The 22,744-nt window shown below is 39.4% G+C and overlaps 1 protein-coding gene across 1 annotated transcript in view; it reads right to left on the bottom strand.

Moving 5' to 3' along the window:
• The window catches only part of LOC100472453 (ceruloplasmin), a 61,250-nt gene that overhangs the window by 12,511 nt on the left and 25,995 nt on the right, over nucleotides 1-22,744 (bottom strand). Inside the window, exons 8-16 of the mRNA XM_034661847.1 lie at nucleotides 21,269-21,421; nucleotides 19,522-19,736; nucleotides 10,834-10,984; nucleotides 9,324-9,536; nucleotides 7,812-8,019; nucleotides 5,868-6,007; nucleotides 4,589-4,717; nucleotides 1,699-1,805; nucleotides 13-229 (exon numbers count right to left, since the gene is read on the bottom strand). Of these exons, the coding sequence (XP_034517738.1) occupies nucleotides 13-229; nucleotides 1,699-1,805; nucleotides 4,589-4,717; nucleotides 5,868-6,007; nucleotides 7,812-8,019; nucleotides 9,324-9,536; nucleotides 10,834-10,984; nucleotides 19,522-19,736; nucleotides 21,269-21,421 (1,533 nt within the window). The remainder of the gene's footprint in view (nucleotides 1-12; nucleotides 230-1,698; nucleotides 1,806-4,588; nucleotides 4,718-5,867; nucleotides 6,008-7,811; nucleotides 8,020-9,323; nucleotides 9,537-10,833; nucleotides 10,985-19,521; nucleotides 19,737-21,268; nucleotides 21,422-22,744) is intronic.

The raw sequence follows: 22,744 nt of genomic DNA, 5'->3' as shown, positions 1-22,744 counted from the left end.
AACATCTCATACCGTGCATTTTGTTGCTTTCTATGAATTCCTCATCATCTTTGTTTACTTTCTCAGGGTGTTCAGAGTATGTTTTGATGTTGTCATCTATGTACCAGGATTCATTTTCATCAAAAACGAAAAACAGAAGGGAAAATTCCAGTTTTGTTATGGGATTGAATACTTTTGTGTAAGATCTCCGGCACACAATCAGTGGGCCAATTAATCCACTATAGAGGTCCTGAAAACAAGCAAAAACTTCGGTCATACTTGTGATCAAAGTCAGCATTTCAGAGAACTGGGACCTCGGGAATTTTAGAAGGACCGATTTAAATCGTGGACTTTGCCTAATATGGTGCTGTCAGGTCAGTCACTTTCCATTTGTAGATAAGTTGGACTATTGGTGAGTAGGAGGTGGGTTGAATGGGTGATGCTGAAGTCAAGTCACAGAAGCGCATGCAGAGGCCAAACATTGGCTCAGGTAACGAGCAGCAATTTAAAAGAACCCCAGACGAGCAGTGTTGGTTGGCCTATTTCATAAATCAAGCCCTGTGCCAGTCTCTAAAAACCCAGAGATGAATCAAACAAAGCCCGGGCCCTCCAGGAACTCAGTCTGGTAGAGAAAGTAGAGGATGGAAGAAATGAATCACTTGTTGCTAAGGAGTACATAAAGTGCAACGAACACAGAGGAGGAAGACCACACATGACAAATCTACGAGAAGTTTGGTTTGGCGGGGGTCAGTAATGGCAGATTAGGTCTGGAAGGGCCTTTCAGCTCTACCAGGTTCAGAATTTTAGATTTTATCTTATGTGGGTCATAGGGAACCATTGAAAAATTGAACACAGCTTGGCAACATATTTGCATTTTAAACCAGTCATCCTAGTGGTGAGTGAAGGAAGATTGAAGGAGGAAGAGAATGGAGCCTGGGAGGCCATTGCAGTAGTTAGGCAAATCACAAGGACCTGATCTATGGAGGTAGAGAGAAGAATAGACTGAACTCTCTGTAGGGGGGTGAATTGCCTGTGTGGGCCAGGGGAAGAGCTAGATACCTCATACCCAGGGTTCTAGCTTCAACGAACGAGTAGATTTGGAACTCGTGGTGTTACTTATTGCAGTAGGAAATACGAGAGATAGAGGAGGGTCTCAATTCCATGTTAGAGTTACTGTCTTTCCAGTGCCGGTGGGACATGCTGGTGGAGATGTTCAGTAGGCTGGTATATAGACAGGTCTGGAGCTCGGGAGAGAGATTTGGACTTGAGATATAATTCTACAAAAGAATCTTGGAACAAGTTCTATTTTGTAGTTGTTGAGTGTTGTGTTGGCTTTCAGATATTCAATCAAATAGCATTATTGTGCTAGACTGACAACTGAAATCAACACTTTTATTTATCATTAATAGAGCTCTGAAATCATGTACCTCAGTTCTTTGGGTTTAATGTATTTTTACGTCGAAAGGGAAATAAAATACTGTATTGATTAACATTTGATTCTGCGTTACCCATAATCAGAAGTCATGGGATTAACACAGTTATAACTCTATCCTTAAAAAGAAACAAACCAAAAAATGAAACCAAAGTGAATTGTACAGAAGTTTCCTTTCCTGGGATTTTAAGATAAAATTGGATCACAGGAAAACTCTAATCTCATCTTCCTTCAACTGTGTGTCTATTTTGGGAATTTTCACAAAACACAAATGATCTAAAGCTTACCTTAACTTGATCCACAGTTGAATAGTAAGCCCACGGAATACAAGCCGAATCCTCTATTCCAGCTCCAGATCTTTCTGGGATCTCCCATATGTAAGTGTGAATTTCACCTAAATTAATCAAGTGTTAATGTATCTGGTTATATTTTGTATGTAGATTATATATATAGATTATTATATATTTTATATATATATCATATATAGATAGATATTATATATATAGATTAGATAGATATTATATACATATAATCTATATACAAAATATAAATACACTAAGTCTTAATAACCAGTGACCTAGAAACTGGAAATGTCTAGTTAATTAGTGTTAAAAAGTAATGGCACTCAAAATTGTTTTTAGGAATTAAGTTTTAAGACAAACTAAGACATACTTTCAGATCTTCTTTGTCAGTTATGAATTAATTAGCCGTGACACACATATACACACAATACCACCAGGCCAGGACGTGGCAATACCAATATCACAATTTGAAGGAACTTTGTAACGGATCTTTTTTTAGCTTGAAGTCTGTTCCTGTAAAATGCTGTTTTCAAACGTCAAGTGATTTCCCCCCATGCAAGCACCTTCCCCAAGCCTTCTCTGTGTTTGTGTCTATACTGCCCTCTGTCATTCCCTCAGCTTCACCTTGGCCTTCTTTTTCTCCTTTTTCACCATTATCTCTAGTGCTTCCACAATTTCTGGTGAGGAGCCATTAGCTCTTGGGGTCTCCTGGGTCACTGAGTTGTCACAATGACCTCTTCTCGGGTCTGTCCCACTCTGCCATACCATACGTTGTTCTGTCACAGCTCTGTCACATACAGGACACCGTCACACCCTTTGAAGGTAGCCAATTGCTCTAGCATCCTAACCTGCCAAAGCCTTGACCCTCTTCCATGTGCTCTGGGCTCTTCTCCAGTCTGATCTCTGCTTCCAGTCACCTCAGGGTTTCCTGTCCAGCTGCTCACCAGAATTTCGCTTTTAGCTGTGGCCACTCACCATCCCCTCCATTTATGTAGACCTCACTGTTACATATTCATGCTGTCAGGCTTTCATTAGCCAGAATCTGACAAACCTTTTCTAGGGAATCAAGGAGGACGGGAAGAATGGTCTCAAGGGATGTGATAGATTATTCTTTCTTCCCCAAGTCCTCCATTTTACCCACGCCTACATCGTCACCCTTTTTCTAAGCAGAACCTTTCGCAGAGAATATAAAGCTTAGATTCACCACCTGAACATATCATCTCTTCATCTACACTCTTAATCTCATAAGCCAAAAAAAAATAATGTTTCCTTCTCTTCTCCATTCCCCAACCTCTCTGCCACCCATGGGGGATGCCCAAAACCTTGGCATTGTCCTTGACTCCTCTTTCCCTAATGTTCCCTAATGTCTGATCTTTCGGGGGGGGGGGGTTAGCACCACCTTTAAAATACAACCAGAATATGACAACTTACCACTTCAGTGCTTCCACCCTGGTCCAAGTCTCTCTTTTTTTTTTTAACCCAGATTATTGCAATAGTCCTCTAACTGATCCTTGATTCCGCCCTTGTCCTCTGAGTCACTTACCCACATGTCAGCCAGAAGAGGCCTTTACAAAGTGTTCATCAGATCGTCACTCTCCAGCTCAAACCCTCACATGGTGAAGAGTATAAAATCTACGGTTCTAACCATGGCCTCTAAGGTTCCCCTTCCTCCTACTGCATTCAGCCCCCTGCCCTCCCTGGATCTCATCTCATATTCTATCCCCTGTTTGCTCTACGCTGACCTCCTTGCTATTCCCATCTGAGGGCCTGGAATGCTCTTCTCCCGTAACTCCCTGTGGCTCATGACTCACCAGTGGCGCCTCGTCCAAGAAGCCCTCCTGATTAGCCTACCTAAAACAGCACTCCTGTTACTTTCTCTCACTCTTTCTCGTCTGCTTTAATCTTTTTCATGCACGTTTATAAATTGGTACCATGTATATTTGTGTATCTCTTTTGGAAGATGTGAGAGTCACAAGGGCAGGGTTTTTATTTCTAATCCCCTGAATTGACACGAGCAACTTTATATTGTAATTTATTTTTTCTCATCCATTTTTTCTCACTTGCCAAATTTGGGAACTGCTAAATTACTAAGAAATAGTCCTTTTCTAGAAGCCAACTTTACAACTAATAGAAGAAAAATATAGTTTTTAATTAAAGGAAATACACACATGTATTTAACCTCTTCTAGCTTTTGCACTGTGTTAATTGAAGTTATTGAATTTTTAGTACATGCCAGATATTGTGCTAGAATTGGGGGATTTAAAATTCCATGGGTCTGCCCTTAGGACTCTGCCTTCAGATACAGGCATGGAAACATTCAACCACATAGTATGTGGTAAATGCTGTCTGGGCGAGGAAGAGATATCTCTGCTCACTCCACGTTGAGTATTTGTAGGTGTCCAGTACTTGCAGATGTTTTCCTTGAAGCTTTCCAGTGGATCTCCCTCTCTCTTTCTCTCTCTCTCTCCCTTTCCATTCCTCGTATGGGCATGGAGACATACATGCCGATACACCTCCCTGCATGCCCTCTTTTTCTTTAATTTTTTTATTTTTTAAGATTTTATTTATTTATTTGAGACAGTGAAAGAGAGAGAGCACAAGGTGGGGAGGGGGCTGAGAGGCAAAGAGAGAGGGTGAAGCAGACTCCCCACTGAGCAGGGAGCCCGACATGGGGGCTTGATCCCCGGACCCTGAGATCATGACCACAGCTGAAGGCAGACTCAACAGACTGAGCCACCCAGGCACCCCTCTGCACGCTGTCTTAACCACCTCTTTCTTCACTTCCTTAAGACTACCTCTCTGATACCAGTCATTTGTGGAAAGCCTGTAAAGTCTATTAAAATGCCACTCCCCACCCCTCCTTGGCCATGAGTACCTGGTAAAGTTGGAGTAACAGTAGAACTCTCTGTTTTCACTCCATGGGCATGTATTGAGTAGGGTCTTGTGGCCATGTTTTTAAAGATAATTTTAACTATGTCTCCAACATCTGCATGAAGCTGTGGACCTGGCAAGAGCAAAAAAGAAGAGTGGCTTATACACTTATCAGATGAAAAGTTCTAACTCAGTAATAGAAGCAAAGATCAGGTAACTTTCTTAGCATGAAGGCAGGAGTCTGTGTGGCTTCATACTATACTATTCCTGGATTTACCCCTGGGCTGAGAGGATTCAGAATAAAAATACTAGTAATGGTTGTCTCTATAAATGGAAATCAGGGATGTATCTCTCATCAAGAGTCCTGCAGAAGGTTTTTGGCCTGAAAGTCCCCTGCAGGGCAATGGCCTAATCCTGGTGAGTCAGCTATGACCCTGCCCTGGCCAAGAGTCATTGGGCAGCACTTGCTCTCATTTCTCAGCATTTGGACTTCCAGGCCTTCCTCAGTGTGAATTTGGGGCAGTAACGGCATTTGGAAGGGTGGGTGGGACCACCCCTCCCATTTCTACCTTCTTCTCTAGCCAATCTTATCTTGTCTGCTGCTAAGAATTTGTGTGACCCAGCAACGAGGCTATTCTCCTTCGGGTGTCTTATTTTTCGGGGGCTGAAGATAACACGCCCCAGGGTATTCTGTTAGTATGGGAATACGGTGAGATTGGGAGTGATGTCCCCAGCACTTGATGATTTTCAAGAAAATTCCCAAGACCACTGCTGGTCACGTTCTTAGACATTCTCTTTTAAAAGGATTCCTGAAAAATCGAAAGCAACTTCTTCCATGCCTTGTGTATGGTAACATTTTTTCCTTTCTTTATTTCCTTGTCTATGTGTACATTTTTTTCTCTTGGAGTTAATCACTAGATGGCAATTTTAAAAGCAAATAGCTATGATTTGGGAGCTGGGAGAGGGGTGAAATAACAGGGAGAATTTAGCAAAGATTTTCATTAGAACATAATTTCTAGGAACTTCACCAAAACGACAGGCATAAATTTGATGAACATCAAATACATACAATTTCATTAGTATAGGGGATAATACATTGTTTCTGAGAAAAATAAGCAATGTTTTTGTCATATTCTTTAGTAAATATAGGCTTCTCATTTTTATTGCATAACTTAATTTTTATTTGCATACCTTTGACTATGAACTGGGAAATTAAACCCACGGACACGTACTGTCACTGCATCTAATCCACATCGCTACCCCACACCCGATGATTAGAGTACCTAGAATTCCCAGATGTTCTCCTTCAGCGTTTCTCTCCACAGGAACTCTGAACGTGCTGTCGGTGTATTGCTGATACACAACTTTCTTGTACTTGGAGCCTATGTAAAACTCTTCCTTATCTAAAAACGGATTCGAAACACTTCAACAAAACACACAAACAACTAAGGTTAGTACATGTCTTAATGAAAGTGGAAGTTGAGTTTTCAATTTTGAATGAAAATATAGTTTTCATTTAAGTATTTATGCTAATTTTTAATAGCATTCTCCCAGTCCAGCAAGAAAGAATAAGACTTTAGAAATAGATAGGTGTGGTAGAAAGTGCTCCTTGCTGGGAGTGGAGCCATCCGAGACCTGGGCTCACTCTGCCGCTAACTAAAATGACCTTCAGCTGGTCATTGCCTGCTGGACCCTCAGTTTCCTCACCCCCAAAATGAGGTGTGAGATGAGATGATCTCTAACGTTTCTCTATAGCCCTGAAATTCTGAGCCCAGATTTCACCAATGAAGTGTTCCCTGGTTACTGCAGTATTTCTGGTTTATAAGAGCTGAAATGGCCCAGTGTTTTCAGCCACTCCCTTTATCTAAAGTTTGCACTGACTCCTCATGGCCCCTGTAGCCTTTTTTTTTTTTTAAAGATTTTTATGTATTTATTTTATTTATTTATTACTTTTTTAAAAGATTTTATTTATTTATTTGACAGAGATAGAGACAGCCAGCGAGAGAGGGAACACAAGCAGGGGGAGTGGGAGAGGAAGAAGCAGGCTCATAGCGGAGGAGCCTGATGTGGGGCTCGATCCCGTAACACCGGGATCACGCCCTGAGCCGAAGGCAGACGCTTACCTGCTGTGCCACCCAGGCGCCCCTATATATTTATTTTAGAGAGAGAGAGAGAGAGAATAAGTGGGGAAAGGGACAGAGAGAGAGGGAGAGAGAGAATCCCAAAGAGACTCCCCACTGAGCATGAAGCTTGAAGTGGGGCTTGATCCCTGGACCTGAGATCATCACCTGAGTTGAAATCAAGAGTCAGCTGCTCAACCAACTGAGCCACCCGGGTGCCCCAAGTCCTGTAGCCTTTTGACTATTTTACTGCCCTTCCCACCTGAAATAACCTTTTACCCCTGTACATTGCAAATCATACTCCCCATTGCAATCAAACTAACCAGCTAACCTTTGCTTAGCTACTGGTTACCAGAGATGCTGTACACCCAGATCTGAACACATGTCCATCCCGATCTCTCAAATCACATCGATGAAAGGTTAGTGCATGACATGTGAGATGACGGAGGGCAAAGTGGTTGGAAAAGTCTTCAAGAAGTGTCTGGTGATACTGCTCTACGTACAGTTTTTAAAGGTCCAATAGTGATGCTTTCCTTACATTTATTCACAATGAACTTATTTTTTTACATTTCCGTAACATATACATTATTGGTGGTTTTGCAGCATATTTTCCTATAAGTTCTTGGAGGACAGAGACCATATCTACTATACTGCCCTCAAGAATTTAAAATATTCTTCACACATAGCAGTTTTAAGAATGTAAAAGAACAGATTACTGAACTGATAAGGAAATCTCTGGAGGAAAAATAAGATAAGCAGCAAAGGTAGATAAGGAAAATAATACTTTAGCTTTGAATTTAGGCATTAATTTTTGTTTAAGTTGGGCAATTGAGAGCAAGATAAGGGCACATGGATATGAGAAGACAATCCAACAGAAAAGAAAGAAAGAGTGAGTACAAAGAATCAAATGAGATAGATGGAAATTTTCCTGTGAGAAAATTGCGAGAGGAGAAATTAAGGAGGAAAGGTTGCTGGGAAGCATTTTGTTACTGTTCTGATGTTACTGTTTAATGCAACTGTTTGTTTTTCTAAAATTTAGCATAATTCTTAATTTTCTGAAAGAAAAAAATGAAAAAACAAATTGGGACTCAGAGTCTGGAGAATTACTTTTGTTCTTGCAAGCGATGCAGCTCCCGTTCCCATTCCCTACTGGGGGAATAGTCCCATTCCACCTCCACCGCTGCGATGTAGTAGGTCCTCTCTGCCAGGTGGACGCTTGGATTGCCAGACATCCGCCTGCATTTGTTCACAGTGTATTTTTGCTTCATGCCTCCTGTGTAATGATCGGTTGTCAGGCATTCAAGATCAAAAGTCCCTGAAATGGTAAATAAGAAAGCGTGTCACTGCTTTGCTCAGCACCTTCAACTGAGCTCCTCAACTCACTCGGAATCAATACCCAAGTCCTAAACGTGGCTCAGCTGGATGATTACATCAGCCACCACTCACCGCTCCAGTCACAGAGGCTTCTTTGCTCTTCTTAGAAGAGGTCAAGCGTGTGCCTGCCTCAGGGCCTCTGCCCTTGCTGTTTCCTCTGCCGGGAACACTCCTCCCCAAAATAGCCACAGAGCTCATGTACTCACTTTATTCAAGCTTCTCATTAATTATCACCATCTCAGAGAATTGTTACCCACCTTCCCCCATCAGTCACCAGCCCCCTTTTCTGCCCTATTTTTCTTTTCTTTTTTTTTATAATAATATTTTTATTATATTATGTTAGTCACCATACAGTTCATCCCTGGTTTCTGATGTAAAGTTCGATGATTCATTAGTTGCGTATAACACCCAGTGCACCATGCAATTCGTGCCGCCCTTACTACCCATCACCAGTCTATCCCATTCCCCCACCCCCCTCCCCTCTGAAGCCCTCAGTTTGTTTTTCAGAGACTATGGACTCTGCCCTATTTTTCTTTATAGTGCTTACAACCACTAGCTTCTTGTCTCCCTGCATTAGAATTTCCACTTCACAAGGCAGACACTTTATGTCTTTTGTTGACTGTTGTGTTTACACTTATCTAGTGAATAAAGGGAGAGGTGACATTGGACTTGTCTTATGTCGTAGTAGCATATGATGAACCAGATAAAGCCTGAAGCAAGTTAGTGTGTTTCACGTTTTGGTTAAAGTTCTTTCTTTTTTGTTTCAGTTTGTTTTACTCATTCAGAACCAGGCCTGCAGATATCTCTGAGGTTGCATGGCTATCATTCTACCATAGGACCCTCGACTGCGAGCAGCCAAGCCAACGCTACATGTAGGCTACAGAGAGGACAAAAAGTTTAACTGCAGAGCTGTTATGGAAGTCATTCCCTTTCTAGTCTGATTTGCCAGCTGTCTTTAAAAGGAACATAACTTAAAAAGAAAGCATCTTGCGGATTCTATAGTGTGGAAATGGGAGAAACTACAGTCTACTCTTCACTTGTCACTATCCTCCCCTCAACAGGCAGGAAATGGACCTATTTGCCACACACTTAGCTAATAGTGACTCGACGTGCTCTTCAAGGGAAGGAAGGGCACACATTTGGGAGTTGGGGAAGGGAAGAGTTTATCACCCAACACAGGATGTTAAACCCAAATGACATGAATCCATTCAATGGAGACTTGTCTTGACTTTTAAAAAAATGCACCTTCAGTATCGGGCTCCATGAGGAGTGTAACACTTGTTTGAGGGAAGAGGTTTGCTGTGTCTCTTCTTTCTCCTTTTGACAGATACGTGTTTCCTGTAAAGTAAATCCCATGTACATCAGCCTCGTTTCCAGCACTGAATAAGTACCACATGACTGAATCTCCTTGGCACATGTTGAGACCAGGCTGATTCCCGTACATGAATCCATTCATGGCTGTAAAAGTTGGGAAATGGCATGTTGAAAGTGGTTTATCTCATGTCCTCCTACATGAAAACCTCCCATATTTTCCAGCGCCAACTTTGTTGATCTAATTTCTGAAAGACCCATTCATGTCTGCCCCACCGCTTTATGCATCAGGAGTGTGTCTGCAACTCCTAGTTGCACCCAGCAGCCCCAGGACAGTCCCTGGCTGGAAGGGGAAGAGCTGCAGGCAGGGTTCTTGACGTTCTGCCCTGTTCGTCCCAGCTAGCCATTTCCTAGTTCTCTCAAGAGTCAGATTTGCAAGCATCCAAATGTGTGAATAATAACAGCTATTCCTTGGCACTGTAGACTGAGAATGTGTTTGTTGCTCTGGATGGAAAATTCTCTGATTCATCATGAAGAACAGGGAAGAGTGAATGCGGAAAGTTTTCTCTCACTGCTGTTACTAATCAGTAATAGTCTTGAATTCTCCAAAATGTAAAAATGCACACTCGAAAGGAATATTATCATGATCGTGACTAATATTGATTCAATTAAAACAACATCAGTTTATAACACAAGTTAACATTTGTTTCTTCTTACTACAGTGATTTTCACATGTAGTCCATTAGCAATGTGGGCATTCTGAACAATTAGCTCACTGTCTCTAAACCTCTAGAATTACACTAGGAATGAAAAAGAAAACCTGATGCTAGCTTTCAATTAAATAAAAATTTCTGGAGGTTGCCCCGAGCATTTAAAAAAACAGTTTTAACAGTTTTAATAAAACTCCCAGGGGAATTCTAATTCGTAGTCAAGGGTGAGAATCACTGAAGTTCATTGACAACAGAGACCATATCTTTCTTCATTTTGAATAATAAAATGAGGCTATAGCTATTAAACCACAGATGAGAAAAGCATCTGATCCAGTTGTTCTCAAACTGACACATATATCACAATGACGTAGAGGGTTTGTTGAATAGGGATTGGTTGGCCCCACCCATAAAGTTTCTGATTCAGTAGGCAGGAGTTGGGGCCCAAGAATTTGCATTTCTAACAAGTCCCTGGGTCATGCTAAAGCTGCTGATCCAAGGACTACATTTTAAGGACCATGCATTTAATTGACATATTTTGTATGTTTTATTATCCTAGATTAAGCGAATTGAAGAATAATGGACTGATACCTTAAATATCAATATTACCCTCAGAGTTGTATTTAATCATCTGTTGAAAATTAATCAATGGGCAAAGCAATTAGCATTTTGGTTTCATTAAAGGCATTACATGTGCAGTACTGAAATCAGAATATTGGCAGATGGTGTGTACTTACAGTGCATCTTATTAGATTCCTGGAAGTCTTCATCTTCCTTATTCACCAGGTCCGGTGCAGTGGTGAACATTCTAATATTATCATCCAGGAGTAAACTTTCATTCTCATCAAACACTGTGGGAAACAGATAGAACTCCTTGTCTACATCTTTCTGTAAATCAAAACAAGAACAATGAAGTGAAGATAGGGCAAGTGCAGCAGAAAGACTTGCATGTACACAACACTATTTGGGCACAAACTCACCAAAGGAAGAAGAGGTTTCCATTCCTCTTTGTAGATGGGGCTCACGAAATTGTCCAGTTGACTACCAGAGTTTTCATTACTATCTGTGTAGTAGGCTTTTGGTTCAACATGATCTAAGTCTCTCTCTGCACCTACAAGTTCTGACTCCTCTCCCCATCTTCCTGCCAGCTCTGCCCACACCAACTGAACACACCAACAACAATTACTTAAAATAGGGGGAGTAGGTGGCTGTGCCAGAAATTAGAGAAAGTGTCATCTGCACTTATTCATGAAAACTTAAAGAATTTCTGTAAGGCAGAGCAGGAGAGGCAGATAGAGGGAGGAATCATCTTAAGTGAAGAAATAGCCTGCCAAATGAGGGGGGCCAGGAATTCACACAATCTCCAGTCATCTGGACAAGCATTCTCACTTCCTCTCCCCCTGTCCCTGCTGAAAAATAAGCAAGCAGAAATGCTATCTGGTCTATGAAATGTTTCAGTAGTTCAGAAGAAGGCAATCAGTCTAAGGAAGCAAAGCGTATGAACCCATAAAAACTAGATACTCCCTCAAAGAAGAGAAAACTTTAGAGATCATTACATGTCTTTTTTCTGAGATAGTTTTTTTTCAGATGAAAAATATGATTATCAAATTTTTAAAATCCAGCTAAAGCAGAGAGCTGAAAGATCCTATAGAAAACTAAATCAGAGATAGAGATAATTTTTTTAAAAAATTTATTTATTTAAGAGAGAGAGAGAGAGAGAGAGAGTGGAGGGAGGGGCAGAGGGAGAGAGAGTCTCAAGCAGACTCTGACCTGAGCATGGAGCCAGTTGCAGGACTCAATCCCATGACCCTGAGATAGTAACCTGAGCTGAATCCAAGAATCTAACAAGTAACAAGAATCTACAAGTAACCTTGTACCACCGAGGTGATGCCCCTGTGATGGAGATAATTTTAAGAAAGTTCTCATAAATCAGAAGAAAAGATTCAAAGATGAAAAATATATACGTAGTTACAATTTCAGAAAGAGAGGCATTATAAAAGGGGAAGACATAATGATAATAAATAATGGAAACGTTTACCACCATAAAGAGAAAATTCAGATTCAAAAGCTTGTCTGCAAACAAGGCAAAAGTAGTCATAGAGATCTATGCTTAAAAATATTCTGGTAAAATTTTTGAATTTCAGACATGGACAAATTTCTACAATAAGTCATTTTAAAGTGTTATTACAGGCGCCAGGCTGGCTCAGATGGTTGAGTGTCTGCCTTCAGCTCAGGTCATGATCTCCAGGTCCTGGGATCAGTCCCATATCAGGCTCCCAGCTCAGCGGGGAGCCTGCTTCTCCCTCTCCTTCTGCCTCTCCCCCTGCTTGTGCTCTCTTTCTCTCTCAAATGAATGAATAAAATCTTTAAAAACAAGTGTTATCACAAACATTGGACTTCTCTAGTACAATAAATATCAGAAAAAGATGGAGTAACATTTATGTTTCTGAGGGAAAAAGATTATGATACAAAAATTCTGTATCTAGCAAAGAACAACAAAAATATGTTCTCACATGTTTAGGGACTGTAATAGAAGACTGCTACAATCACTTTTATTCTGATTTATAGAGAAAACTTCAGTAAAAGTCTACAGGTCATATTTTCTGATCATAATGCAACAAAACTAAAAAATACTAATAAAGGGACAAAAAGTTAATAAAATTAAAAAGATCATATTTGATCCTAATAACTCTTAGATCAGAGAGGAAGCAAACGTGAATTACTAAGTATTTGGTAAACAACATCTATGAGAACAAGGCATAATGTATGGAATATACTAAACATATAAACTGAGAATCTGGGGCGCCTGGGTGGCACAGCGGTTGGGCGTCTGCCTTCGGCTCAGGGAGTGATCCCGGCGTTGTGGGATCGAGCCCCACATCACTCCTCTGCTATGAGCCTGCTTCTTCCTCTCCCACTCCCCCTGCTTGTGTTCCCTCTCTCGCTGGCTGTCTCTATCTCTGTCAAATAAATAAATAAATAAAAAATCTTAAAAAAAAAAAAAAAGAAAAATATAAACTGAGAATCTGAAATACTTTTATTTTTTTAGAGAGAGAGAGTGCACAGGGGTGGGGGGAGTGGAGCGGCAGAGGGAGAGAATCTTAATTAAGCAGACTGCACTCCCACTGTGGAGCCTGATGCAGGTCTCAATCTCACGACCCAGATATCATGACCTGAGTAGAAATCAAGAGTTGGACGCTTAGCTAACTGAGCCACCCAGACATCCCCGAAATACTTTTTATTTTAAGGAAAACCAAATATTTAAAAAACCACAGTGCTCATACCACCAGCATTTTTCACAGAGCCAGAACAAACAATCTTAAAATTTGTATGGAACCATAAAAGACCCCAAATAGCCAAAGCAATCCTGATCAAGGAAAGCAAAGCTGGAGGCATCACAATTCCAGACTTAAAGCTGTTATTACAAAGCTGTAATCATCAAGATGTACTGCATAAAAACAGACACGAAGATCAATGGAACAGAATAGAAAACCCATAAATGGACCCACAACTATACGGTCAACTAATCTTCAGCAAAGTAGGAAAGAATATATAATGGAGAAAACACAGTTTCTTCAACAAATGCTGTTGGAAAAACTGGACAGCCACATGTAGAAGAATGAAACTGGACCTCTTTCTTACATCATACACAATAATAAATTCAAAATGGTTGAAAGACCTAAATGTGAGACAGGAAACCATCAAAATCCTAGAGGAGAACACAGGCCGCAACCTCTTTGACATCAGCTACAGTGACTTCTTACTAGACACGTTGCTGGAGGCAAGGGAAACGAAAGTAAACGTAAACTATTGGGACTTCATCAAGATAAAAAGTTTCTGCACAGTAAAGGAAACAGTCAACCAAACTAAAAGGCAACCTACAGAATGGGAAAAGATATTTGCAAATGACACATTTAATAACTCTATAAAGAACTTATCAAATTCAACACCCAAAAAACAAATAATTCAGTTAAGAAATGAGCAGACAACATGAATAGACATTTTTCCAAAGAAGACATCCAGATGGCTAATAGACACTTGAAAAGATGCTCAAAATCACTCATCATCAGGGAAATACAGATCAAAACCACAAAGAGATATCACCTCACACCTGTCAGAATAGCTAAAGTCAACAACACAAGACACAACAGGTATTGGCGAGGATCCAGAGAAAAGGGAACCCTCTTACAGTACTGGTGGGAATGCAAACTAGTGCAACCACTCTGGAAAACAGTATGGAGGCTCCTCAGAAAGTTAAAAATAGAGCTACCTTATGACCCAGCAATTGCACTACTAGGTATTTATCCAAAGGTATTTATCCAAAGGTATTTATACAAAAATACAGATTCAAACGGGTACATGCAGCCTGATGTTTACAGCAACATTATCAATGATAGCCAAACTATGGAAAGAGCCCAAATGTCCATTGACTAATGAATGGATAAAGAATATTACTCGGCTGTTAAAAAGAATGGAATCTTGCCATTTGCAATGACATGGATGGAGCTAGAGTGTATTATGCTAAGTGAAATAAATCAGTCAGAGAAAGACAAATACCATATGACTTCCTCACATGTGGAATTTAAGAAACAAAACATATGAACATATGGGAGGGCGGGAAATAGAGAGGGAAACAAACAATAAGAGACTCTTTAGAACAAACTGAGAGCTGCTGGAGGGAGGGGATGGGGGTGAGCTAGATGGGTGATGGGTATTAAGGAGGGCTCTTGTTATGATGAGCACTGAGTGTTGTTTTAAGTGATGAACCACTGAATTCTACTCCTGAAACCAATATTGCCTTGTATGTTAACTAACTAGAATTTAAATAAAAATTTGAAAACAAACAAAAAAAGCCCACAGTGTTCAAGCAATGTTTTTCCCCAGAAGTGCAAGAGTGGTTCAACATTAGGAAATCCTTAATGTAGTTGGTCGTGCTTACAGGTCAAAGGAGAAAAGATACATAATAATTTTTTAAATAAAAATTTTTAAATAATATTACACATTTTGGCACTAGCTATATTCCCTCCACTTTCCCCCAGATCTTTGCAAGGCTTCCTTCTTGAAATTTAGATCTCACCTCAAATATTACATTCACTTTATCTGAACTAGGATTTCTGTTCACCATCACATTACCCTAAATAGAAATTCCATGTTCATGGCTAGGAAGACTCAATACCGCCAAGTTGTCAGTTCTTACCAATTTGATCTATAGATTTAATGCAATGCCAATAAAAATACCAGAAAACTATTTCTGGATGTAAACAAAGTGATTCTAAAGTTTATACAGAGAGGTAAACAAAGTGATTCTAAAGTTTATACAGAGAGGTGATTCTAAAGTTTATACAGAATAGCCAACATAATACTGAAGAAAAACAAGGTTGGAAGACTGACACTTCCCAACTTCAAAACTTACTACAACACTACAGCGATCAAGACACTAGGGCATTTGTGAAAGAATAGACCAATAGATCAATGGAAAGAATGGAGAGACCAGAAGCAGACTCACATAAATTTAGTCAACTGATTTCTGCCAAAGGAGCGAAGGCAATACAGTGGAACAAAGATAGTCTTTTCAATAAATGGTGACATAACAACTGGATGTTTACATGCAAAAAAAAAAAAAAAGAATATAGACACAGATCTTACATTCTTCATAAAAATTAACTCAAAATGGATTACAGACCCAAACAAAAAATAAATAAAATAAATGTAAAATAAATAAAGTTCCTAAATGATAACATAAGAGAAATCCAGATGACCTTGGCTGTAACTCTTTAGATATAACACCTAAACACACAACCTATAAAAGAAATAATTAATAAGCTGGACTTCTTTAAAATTATAGTTTATGCTCTATTCAAGATAATGTCCAGAGAAGTGAGAAGACAAGTCACAGACTGGGAGAAAATATTTGCAAAAGACACATTTGATAAAGAACTCTTATCTAAAATATCGAAGAACTTTTAAAACTCAACATTAAGAAAACAAACAACGCAATTAGCCAATAGGCAAAGACCTTAACAGACATGTTACCAAAGAAGAGACGGAGATGGAAAATAAGCGTATGAAAAGATGTTCTACTTCATTTATCATCAGGGAAATGCACGTTAAAACAACGGTGGGATACCACTACACACCTATTGGGACGACCAAAATCTGGAACACTGACCACACCAGATAGTGACAAAGATGTGGAACAACAGGAGCTCCTGTTCACTTCTAGTGGGAATACAAAATGGTATAGCCATTTTGGAAGACAGTTTGGTATTCTCTTAGAAAATGAAATACACTTCTATCATACAGTCCAGCAACCGGGCTCCTTGGTAGTTACCCAAAGGAGCTGAAAACGTATGTCTACACAGAAACCTGCACGTGAATATTTATGGCAGCTGTACGCATAATTGCCAAAACTTGGAAGTAACCAAAATGTTCTTTAGTAGGTGAATGGATAAACAATCTGGTACTTTCAGGCAATGGAACATGATTCAGCACTAAAAAGGAATGAACTATTGAGCCATGAATAAAAGACTTGGAGGAAACTTAAATGTGTATTACCAAGTGAAAGAGACCAGTCTGAAAAGGCTATATACTGTATGATTCTAACTATACAACATTCTGGAAAAAGGCAAAACTATGAAATATTAAAAAGGCCAGTGGTTACCAGGTGTTGGGGATTGGGAGTAAGGGATAAATAGGTGGAACACGGGATTTTTAGGGCAGTGAAAATATTCTATATGATACCATAATGGTGGATACTTACATTATACATTTGTCTACGCCCATAGAATGTAAACACCAAGAGTGAACTCTAATGTAAACCATGGACTTTGGATGATAACAATGTGTCAATGTAGATTCATCAATTGCAACACATGCACCCCTCTGTTGGAAATGTTGACATTGGGGAAGGCGGTGGGGGAGGGGGAGGGGATATATGGGAAATCTCTACTTTCTTCTTAATTTTGCTGTTACCCTTAAAGTGTTCTTTTTTTAAAAAAAAAATTTTATTTATTTATTTGACAGAGATAGAGACAGCCAGTGAGAGAGGGAACACAGGCAGGGGGAGTGGGAGANTAAAAAAAATTTTTATTTATTTATTTGACAGAGATAGAGACAGCCAGTGAGAGAGGGAACACAGGCAGGGGGAGTGGGAGAGGAAGAAGCAGGCTCATAGAGGAGGAGGCCTGATGTGGGGCTCGATTCCATAACGCCGGGATCACGCCCTGAGCCGAAGGCAGACGCTTAACCGTTGTGCCACCCAGGCGCCCCTACCCTTAAAGTGTTCTGAAAAATTAAGTTGACAAAAATAATAATGAAAAAAAAATAAACTCGAAAGCTAAAAAATAAAAGGTGCTGTAGTAAGGGGATGGGTGAGAGGGGAGAAAGGATAGGAGCTAGACTTCTTTGAATATGCCTCTTTTTGTAGATTTGATGTTGGAACCAGATAAATATTTTACATTATTATAAAATAATATTACAATTTTAAAGGCAATCCCTAAAAGAAATAGAAGTAAAATTAATTAAATAAACTTGTGTATCTGGTGGGTAGCAAAACTACACAGAGAGGAACTATTCCAAGTGACTTTAACTTTGTAATTTGACTGAACATCCCCAGTGGAATCTACTCTAAGGACAAAAAGGGCTGCAAATAAATCTAAATTGTTTTCAATAATTATATTGTTGGCTGTAGTGCTGTAATTGTGATTTTGAGGCTGTTGTATGTTTATTGTGGGGTGAATTGAGTGAATGTTTATGTTGGTATCATTGAGAACTAAAATTTTTCAGTGCAGCTGAAGGGAGATACAGATGTAAGATTAATAAAGTTAAGTAAAAAACAATAAGAATCCTTAGACCTGAATTTGAATAGAATCCTTAGACCTGAATTTGAATAGTTCAGTATGAACTCATGATGAATTCTATCTTAAAAAATTTCATTCTCCAGTTCTGCCCTTTGAAAAGGCCTAGAAACAATGATTAAGCCAATAGAAATGAGTGCCTGTGGTGCCCAGATTGTGATTCTAAAAATAACGTCTTACTGAAAAGAACTAGGGCATTTTGGGAGAAATGGCTAATTCCACGTCTGGCTCAGAAAGTGTGTAATATGAACCTAAAACAGCTTTTTATACTAAAAAAAATCAAGGAAGCTTCAAAGACTACCAAGGTCATGTAAAAATGAAGGAATCAACTTGAACAAATCCCCTCAGTGGCAAAAAATAGGATATTGGGGGCACCAATAGGGATAATGTCAATGAATTCAACACACCAAATTTTCTTAAATCCATGAGTTCACAACAGCACTTAACAAGAAAATAAATTCTTAAGAATCTTTGAAGTGTGTTAGAGAACCATTACTTTGAAAATTTGTAAACAAAAGGAAAGCATCAGCATTTGTCATTTCTTTCTTTCTCAGACTAACCAAATAATCCATTAAGGGAAGTTTCTGTTTATGGAAGTATACTGGCTAATAAATAAAGAAGAATGATGGGGTCAGGGTGTTACTATTGTGCAATCCCTGATTAGTTAACAATCTAGGAAATGGTCCTCAGTGGCTGACAACATCCCCAACTGTATAGTATATATTCCCTGATGGAGTACCCAGTACCACGCATGAAGCAGTATTGAAAAAAAAAAATCTAACCTGAATTTGATCAAACCTATAGATCTAGCCACTGATTATAGGAAATTGAGGGAAGGAGGAAGAAACATGCTGAATGACACCACAGGAATACGAGCAGTAAATCCAGGCATGGGAAACTTCCATAGAATAAATGACCCTTGCGACAGAAAAATGCAAGGAAATAACCTTGAGAAACACAACAACTGATTGCAAGGAGTGTCATTATTTGGCTACTGTTTCAAACAACAAACGAAACAATAAGAGGCAGCCGGAAAAATGGGAACATTGATTGGAAATGTGATGATAAAATTTGATTAAAAATTGATGATACTAATATTATTATGATGATGATTCCAAGGTATGATAATTGTATTGAAGGCATTTTTGAAAAAAGAGTCCTTATCTTTTAAATGTTCATATTACAATACTTAGAGATAAAAACATGATGGAGTTAGGTATTTCTCTTTCCTGGTCAAATGTTCATTTCCTCCTTTCTAAAAAATGCTTTAAGCAATACTTTCCCTAGTGAATGTTGAGTGAACAATTATCATTTTTTATTTGTGTGTGGGAAGTCTAAATGTATCATAAAAGACCTTGGGTTCCAAGGAAAGTCTGTTTCCCACTCATATTTAAATAATCACGTTAGCCAGAGAAACTCTACACAATAGAGCTCTTAAGAGCATGAGAAAAATTTGTAATAAACATTATGCGTTATATCCTCACTGTGTCAAAACCCAGAATTTTCTTTGTAATAATGATAATTCAGAAGGATTGAGAAGTCATTTTTATTTTTCCTCATTGGACTCACCAGTCTCCCATTTGCATGCAAACTTCCTTTCCTGCATATTTTCATTGGCCCGATAAGCCCAGTGAATATATCTTTGGTGGGATCCACAGCAGAATAATACATCTTAGATAGGCAGACAGGGTCTTTGTAAGTGGGTCCCACTTCTTTGGGGACAGTCCATTCGTAAGTGAATGTTTGTTTGGGTGCCACATGTGAAGCTGAAGGAGGAGGCACACCTGTGAGAAATGTCACCATGGAGAGTTAAGTATGCTTTCTAATGTGGTCATTTGAGCCACCACGTAGACTAGACTGGCTTTAGTCTAAGACAACCCACTTCTCGGTTCCTTATTACGAATTAGAATGAAACCCTACTTGAATGGTGTCTACTTGTGCTCCTGTGTCAGGTCACGTATGGGTGTGATTTCCTTCAGGAAGCCTCCTTCTAACCAGTGATTCAAACACACCAAATTGGTGTGATTTGGTGCCTGCTATGGTCTGAATGTTTGTGTACTCCTAAAATTCACATATTGGAATCCTAATGTCCAATGAGATAGTCCTAGAAGATGGGGCCTTTGGGGGGGGGTGATTAAACCATGAGAATGGAGCCCCCCTAAATGGGATTAATGCCCTTACAAGAGAGATCCCACAGAGCTCCCTAGCCCCTGCTACCACATGAGAATACAGCAAGAAGTCTGAGACCCAGAAAAGGGTCCTCATCCAACCATGCTGGCCCCCTGATCTTGGACTTCCAGTCTCGAACTGTGAGTAATAAATTTCTGTTGTTTATAAGCCGCCCAGTCTATGGCATTTCGTTACAGCAGTCTGGGCAGACTAAGACAGGGCTGCTCTCACAGCCCCTGATGATGTGCCCAGCACTTTTCATGTTAGATTATGTGTATTTCCCCCACGGATAGAATGCAACCTTCCTGAAGCAAGCATTGTCTCTATATTTCCCTTGCTAGAACAACACCTGAAAAGAGGGGGTAATCCATACATGTTCTATTGAACAAAACTGAACTGAAAATAATTTCAGAACTAAAAGATAACTGCAGATGATTCTGTTCAAATATCCTGATTTTATTCTTGGGGAAACTGAGGCCAGAAAGAATGAATAACTTGCCCACAGTCACACTGCAGGTGGTGGCAAAGGCCCTATTCTTCATCAGTCAGCCTGACGTATACAAATACCCAAATGCATGCATAAAATGGAATATTTGTGTCATTAAAGTTACATTAAAATGATTATAATGCTAAGGAAACAAACTCAGTACAAAAATACAATGACAAGTATTTATGTACTATGATCTCAACTACATTCAATATGTATATTATATGTACACAGATGGAAGAGTAGGGGATTATATAAGAATATAATAGTGGTTGTCTATAGAACTATAGATAATATTTTCGACTGTACCTTTTTATATTTTTCAAATATTCTAAAATGAGCATCTAATCTTATAATTGCAAGAACATTTTTCAAATCTAAAAATCACCCAAGCAAGACTCCAGAAATGTATTGATATAATCCCAGTAAGTTACTTGCAGCATTTTCAAAAATCATCCAATTAAGGCAGGACAAAATTCCAGACGCCTGTTGGAAATGGAAGGAGAAGAGATTTACTTGCTTCCTGGTATGATGCCTAAGAATGATAGATGAGCGGTATCCTCGGAAGTTCCTGCCTTCAGTTTTTGCAGGGCAGTTATCCCTGGCTGACCAGCACAGTGGGTTATTAAATGTTGTTTGGTTACAGAATGTTGTACTCACCTTCACTCAAGGGGTTGTGATGTGAGGTGTAGTATGTGCCCTCATTGTTCTTACTGACCCTCACTCCAATTGGCTCAATACTGAGCGGATATGCTCCTTTGTTATGGAAAGTGACTCTGATGGTATCTCCCACCTCTGCCCAAATGACAGGACCTAGAGACAAAGAGAGCATTGTTAGTCTTCCTTGGTATACAACATACAGAATACATTAAGAGTAATTTTCTTTGGCTTGTCCTCTGGCAGAAACTGCTGGAAGCAACATCTTATTTATGGCAAATGGAAAACCTGTTAGTTAGTTTGTTTGTTTGTTTTCAAGTTTATTATCAACTTAATTGGGTGAGGCTAGAAAGAGGTAAGAAGTGCTGTTTGATTTAACTTCAGGTTAAGGAAACTTGTTATCATTTTTATCCAAGTCAGTTTACCAGCTCTATACATCGACAAGAAACTATCCCATGTCTATACTCTCCTCATCCTAGTTTTCTGTTCGCCGGATATGTGATATTTTTCCCAAGATTCACAGAGCTGCTAGTTAAAACTTGACCATCCAAAAAGCGTAAATTAAATTGTCTTGGATGTGAAGAGTAACAATTTTGTGGATTTTCTGTCACCAAAATTAATATTGTTACCAAATATAGAATAAAAACATAGGTATATAGTACATATTTTATGTAATATATAAAATGATATTTATTGAGAGCTTCCCATGTGCTTTTCTGAGTGTTTATGTGTATTAACTCTTTTAATCCTTATAGCATCTTTATGAGGTAAGGACTGTTATTGTTATTTTTTTAAGATTTATTTATTTATTTGAGAGAGAGAGAGAGAACATGTGGTGGGGAAGCAGAGAGAGAAAGAAAGAGAAGCAGACTCCCCACTGAGCACGGACCTCCTGCCCCCGCCCATGTGGAGCTCGATCCCACAACCCTGAGATCATGACGTGAGCTGAAACCAAGAGTTGGACACTTAACCAACTGAGCCACCCAGGCGCCCCGGGACTGTTATTGTTATTATTGTTCCCGTTTTACAGAAAGAGAACAGGCATAGCAAACTGAGTGCTTTCAGAGGTCACACAGCTAATAGGTGAGGAGTGCGGATAGTCTGAATCCAGACTCTGTGGGCTCACCCACTACATTCTGTCTAAGGGCCTGAGAAAGAACAGGTATCTGGGCTGCGCACAAGGCTCTAAGACAGACCCGGCCTTTTTCGTTAATAGCCTGGATTTTATTTCTAGAGGAATGTAACTTCAGCTAAGAATAGAGGCTAATAGCTTTGTTGTCTGCTTAAACCAAGTCATAAATACACAATTCTCCTTACCTCTTGAAGAAAAAAAAATCATCGTTTGGAGTCAGGAGAGTTTTTAATGATGAAGATTTACTATTGGTAATTTACACTGGAAAAAGTAATTAGCTGCTACATTTAATTATTGAATGACCTTCCACATCCTTAGTTTATATGTAGAAATCATACTGAGGGTCC

Source organism: Ailuropoda melanoleuca, chromosome 6 (genome assembly GCF_002007445.2).
Source record: "Ailuropoda melanoleuca isolate Jingjing chromosome 6, ASM200744v2, whole genome shotgun sequence".
Classification (NCBI taxonomy): Eukaryota; Metazoa; Chordata; class Mammalia; order Carnivora; family Ursidae; genus Ailuropoda; species Ailuropoda melanoleuca.
Note: the sequence above shows the minus strand (reverse complement) of the source record. Positions and strands in the feature narration are given on the sequence as shown.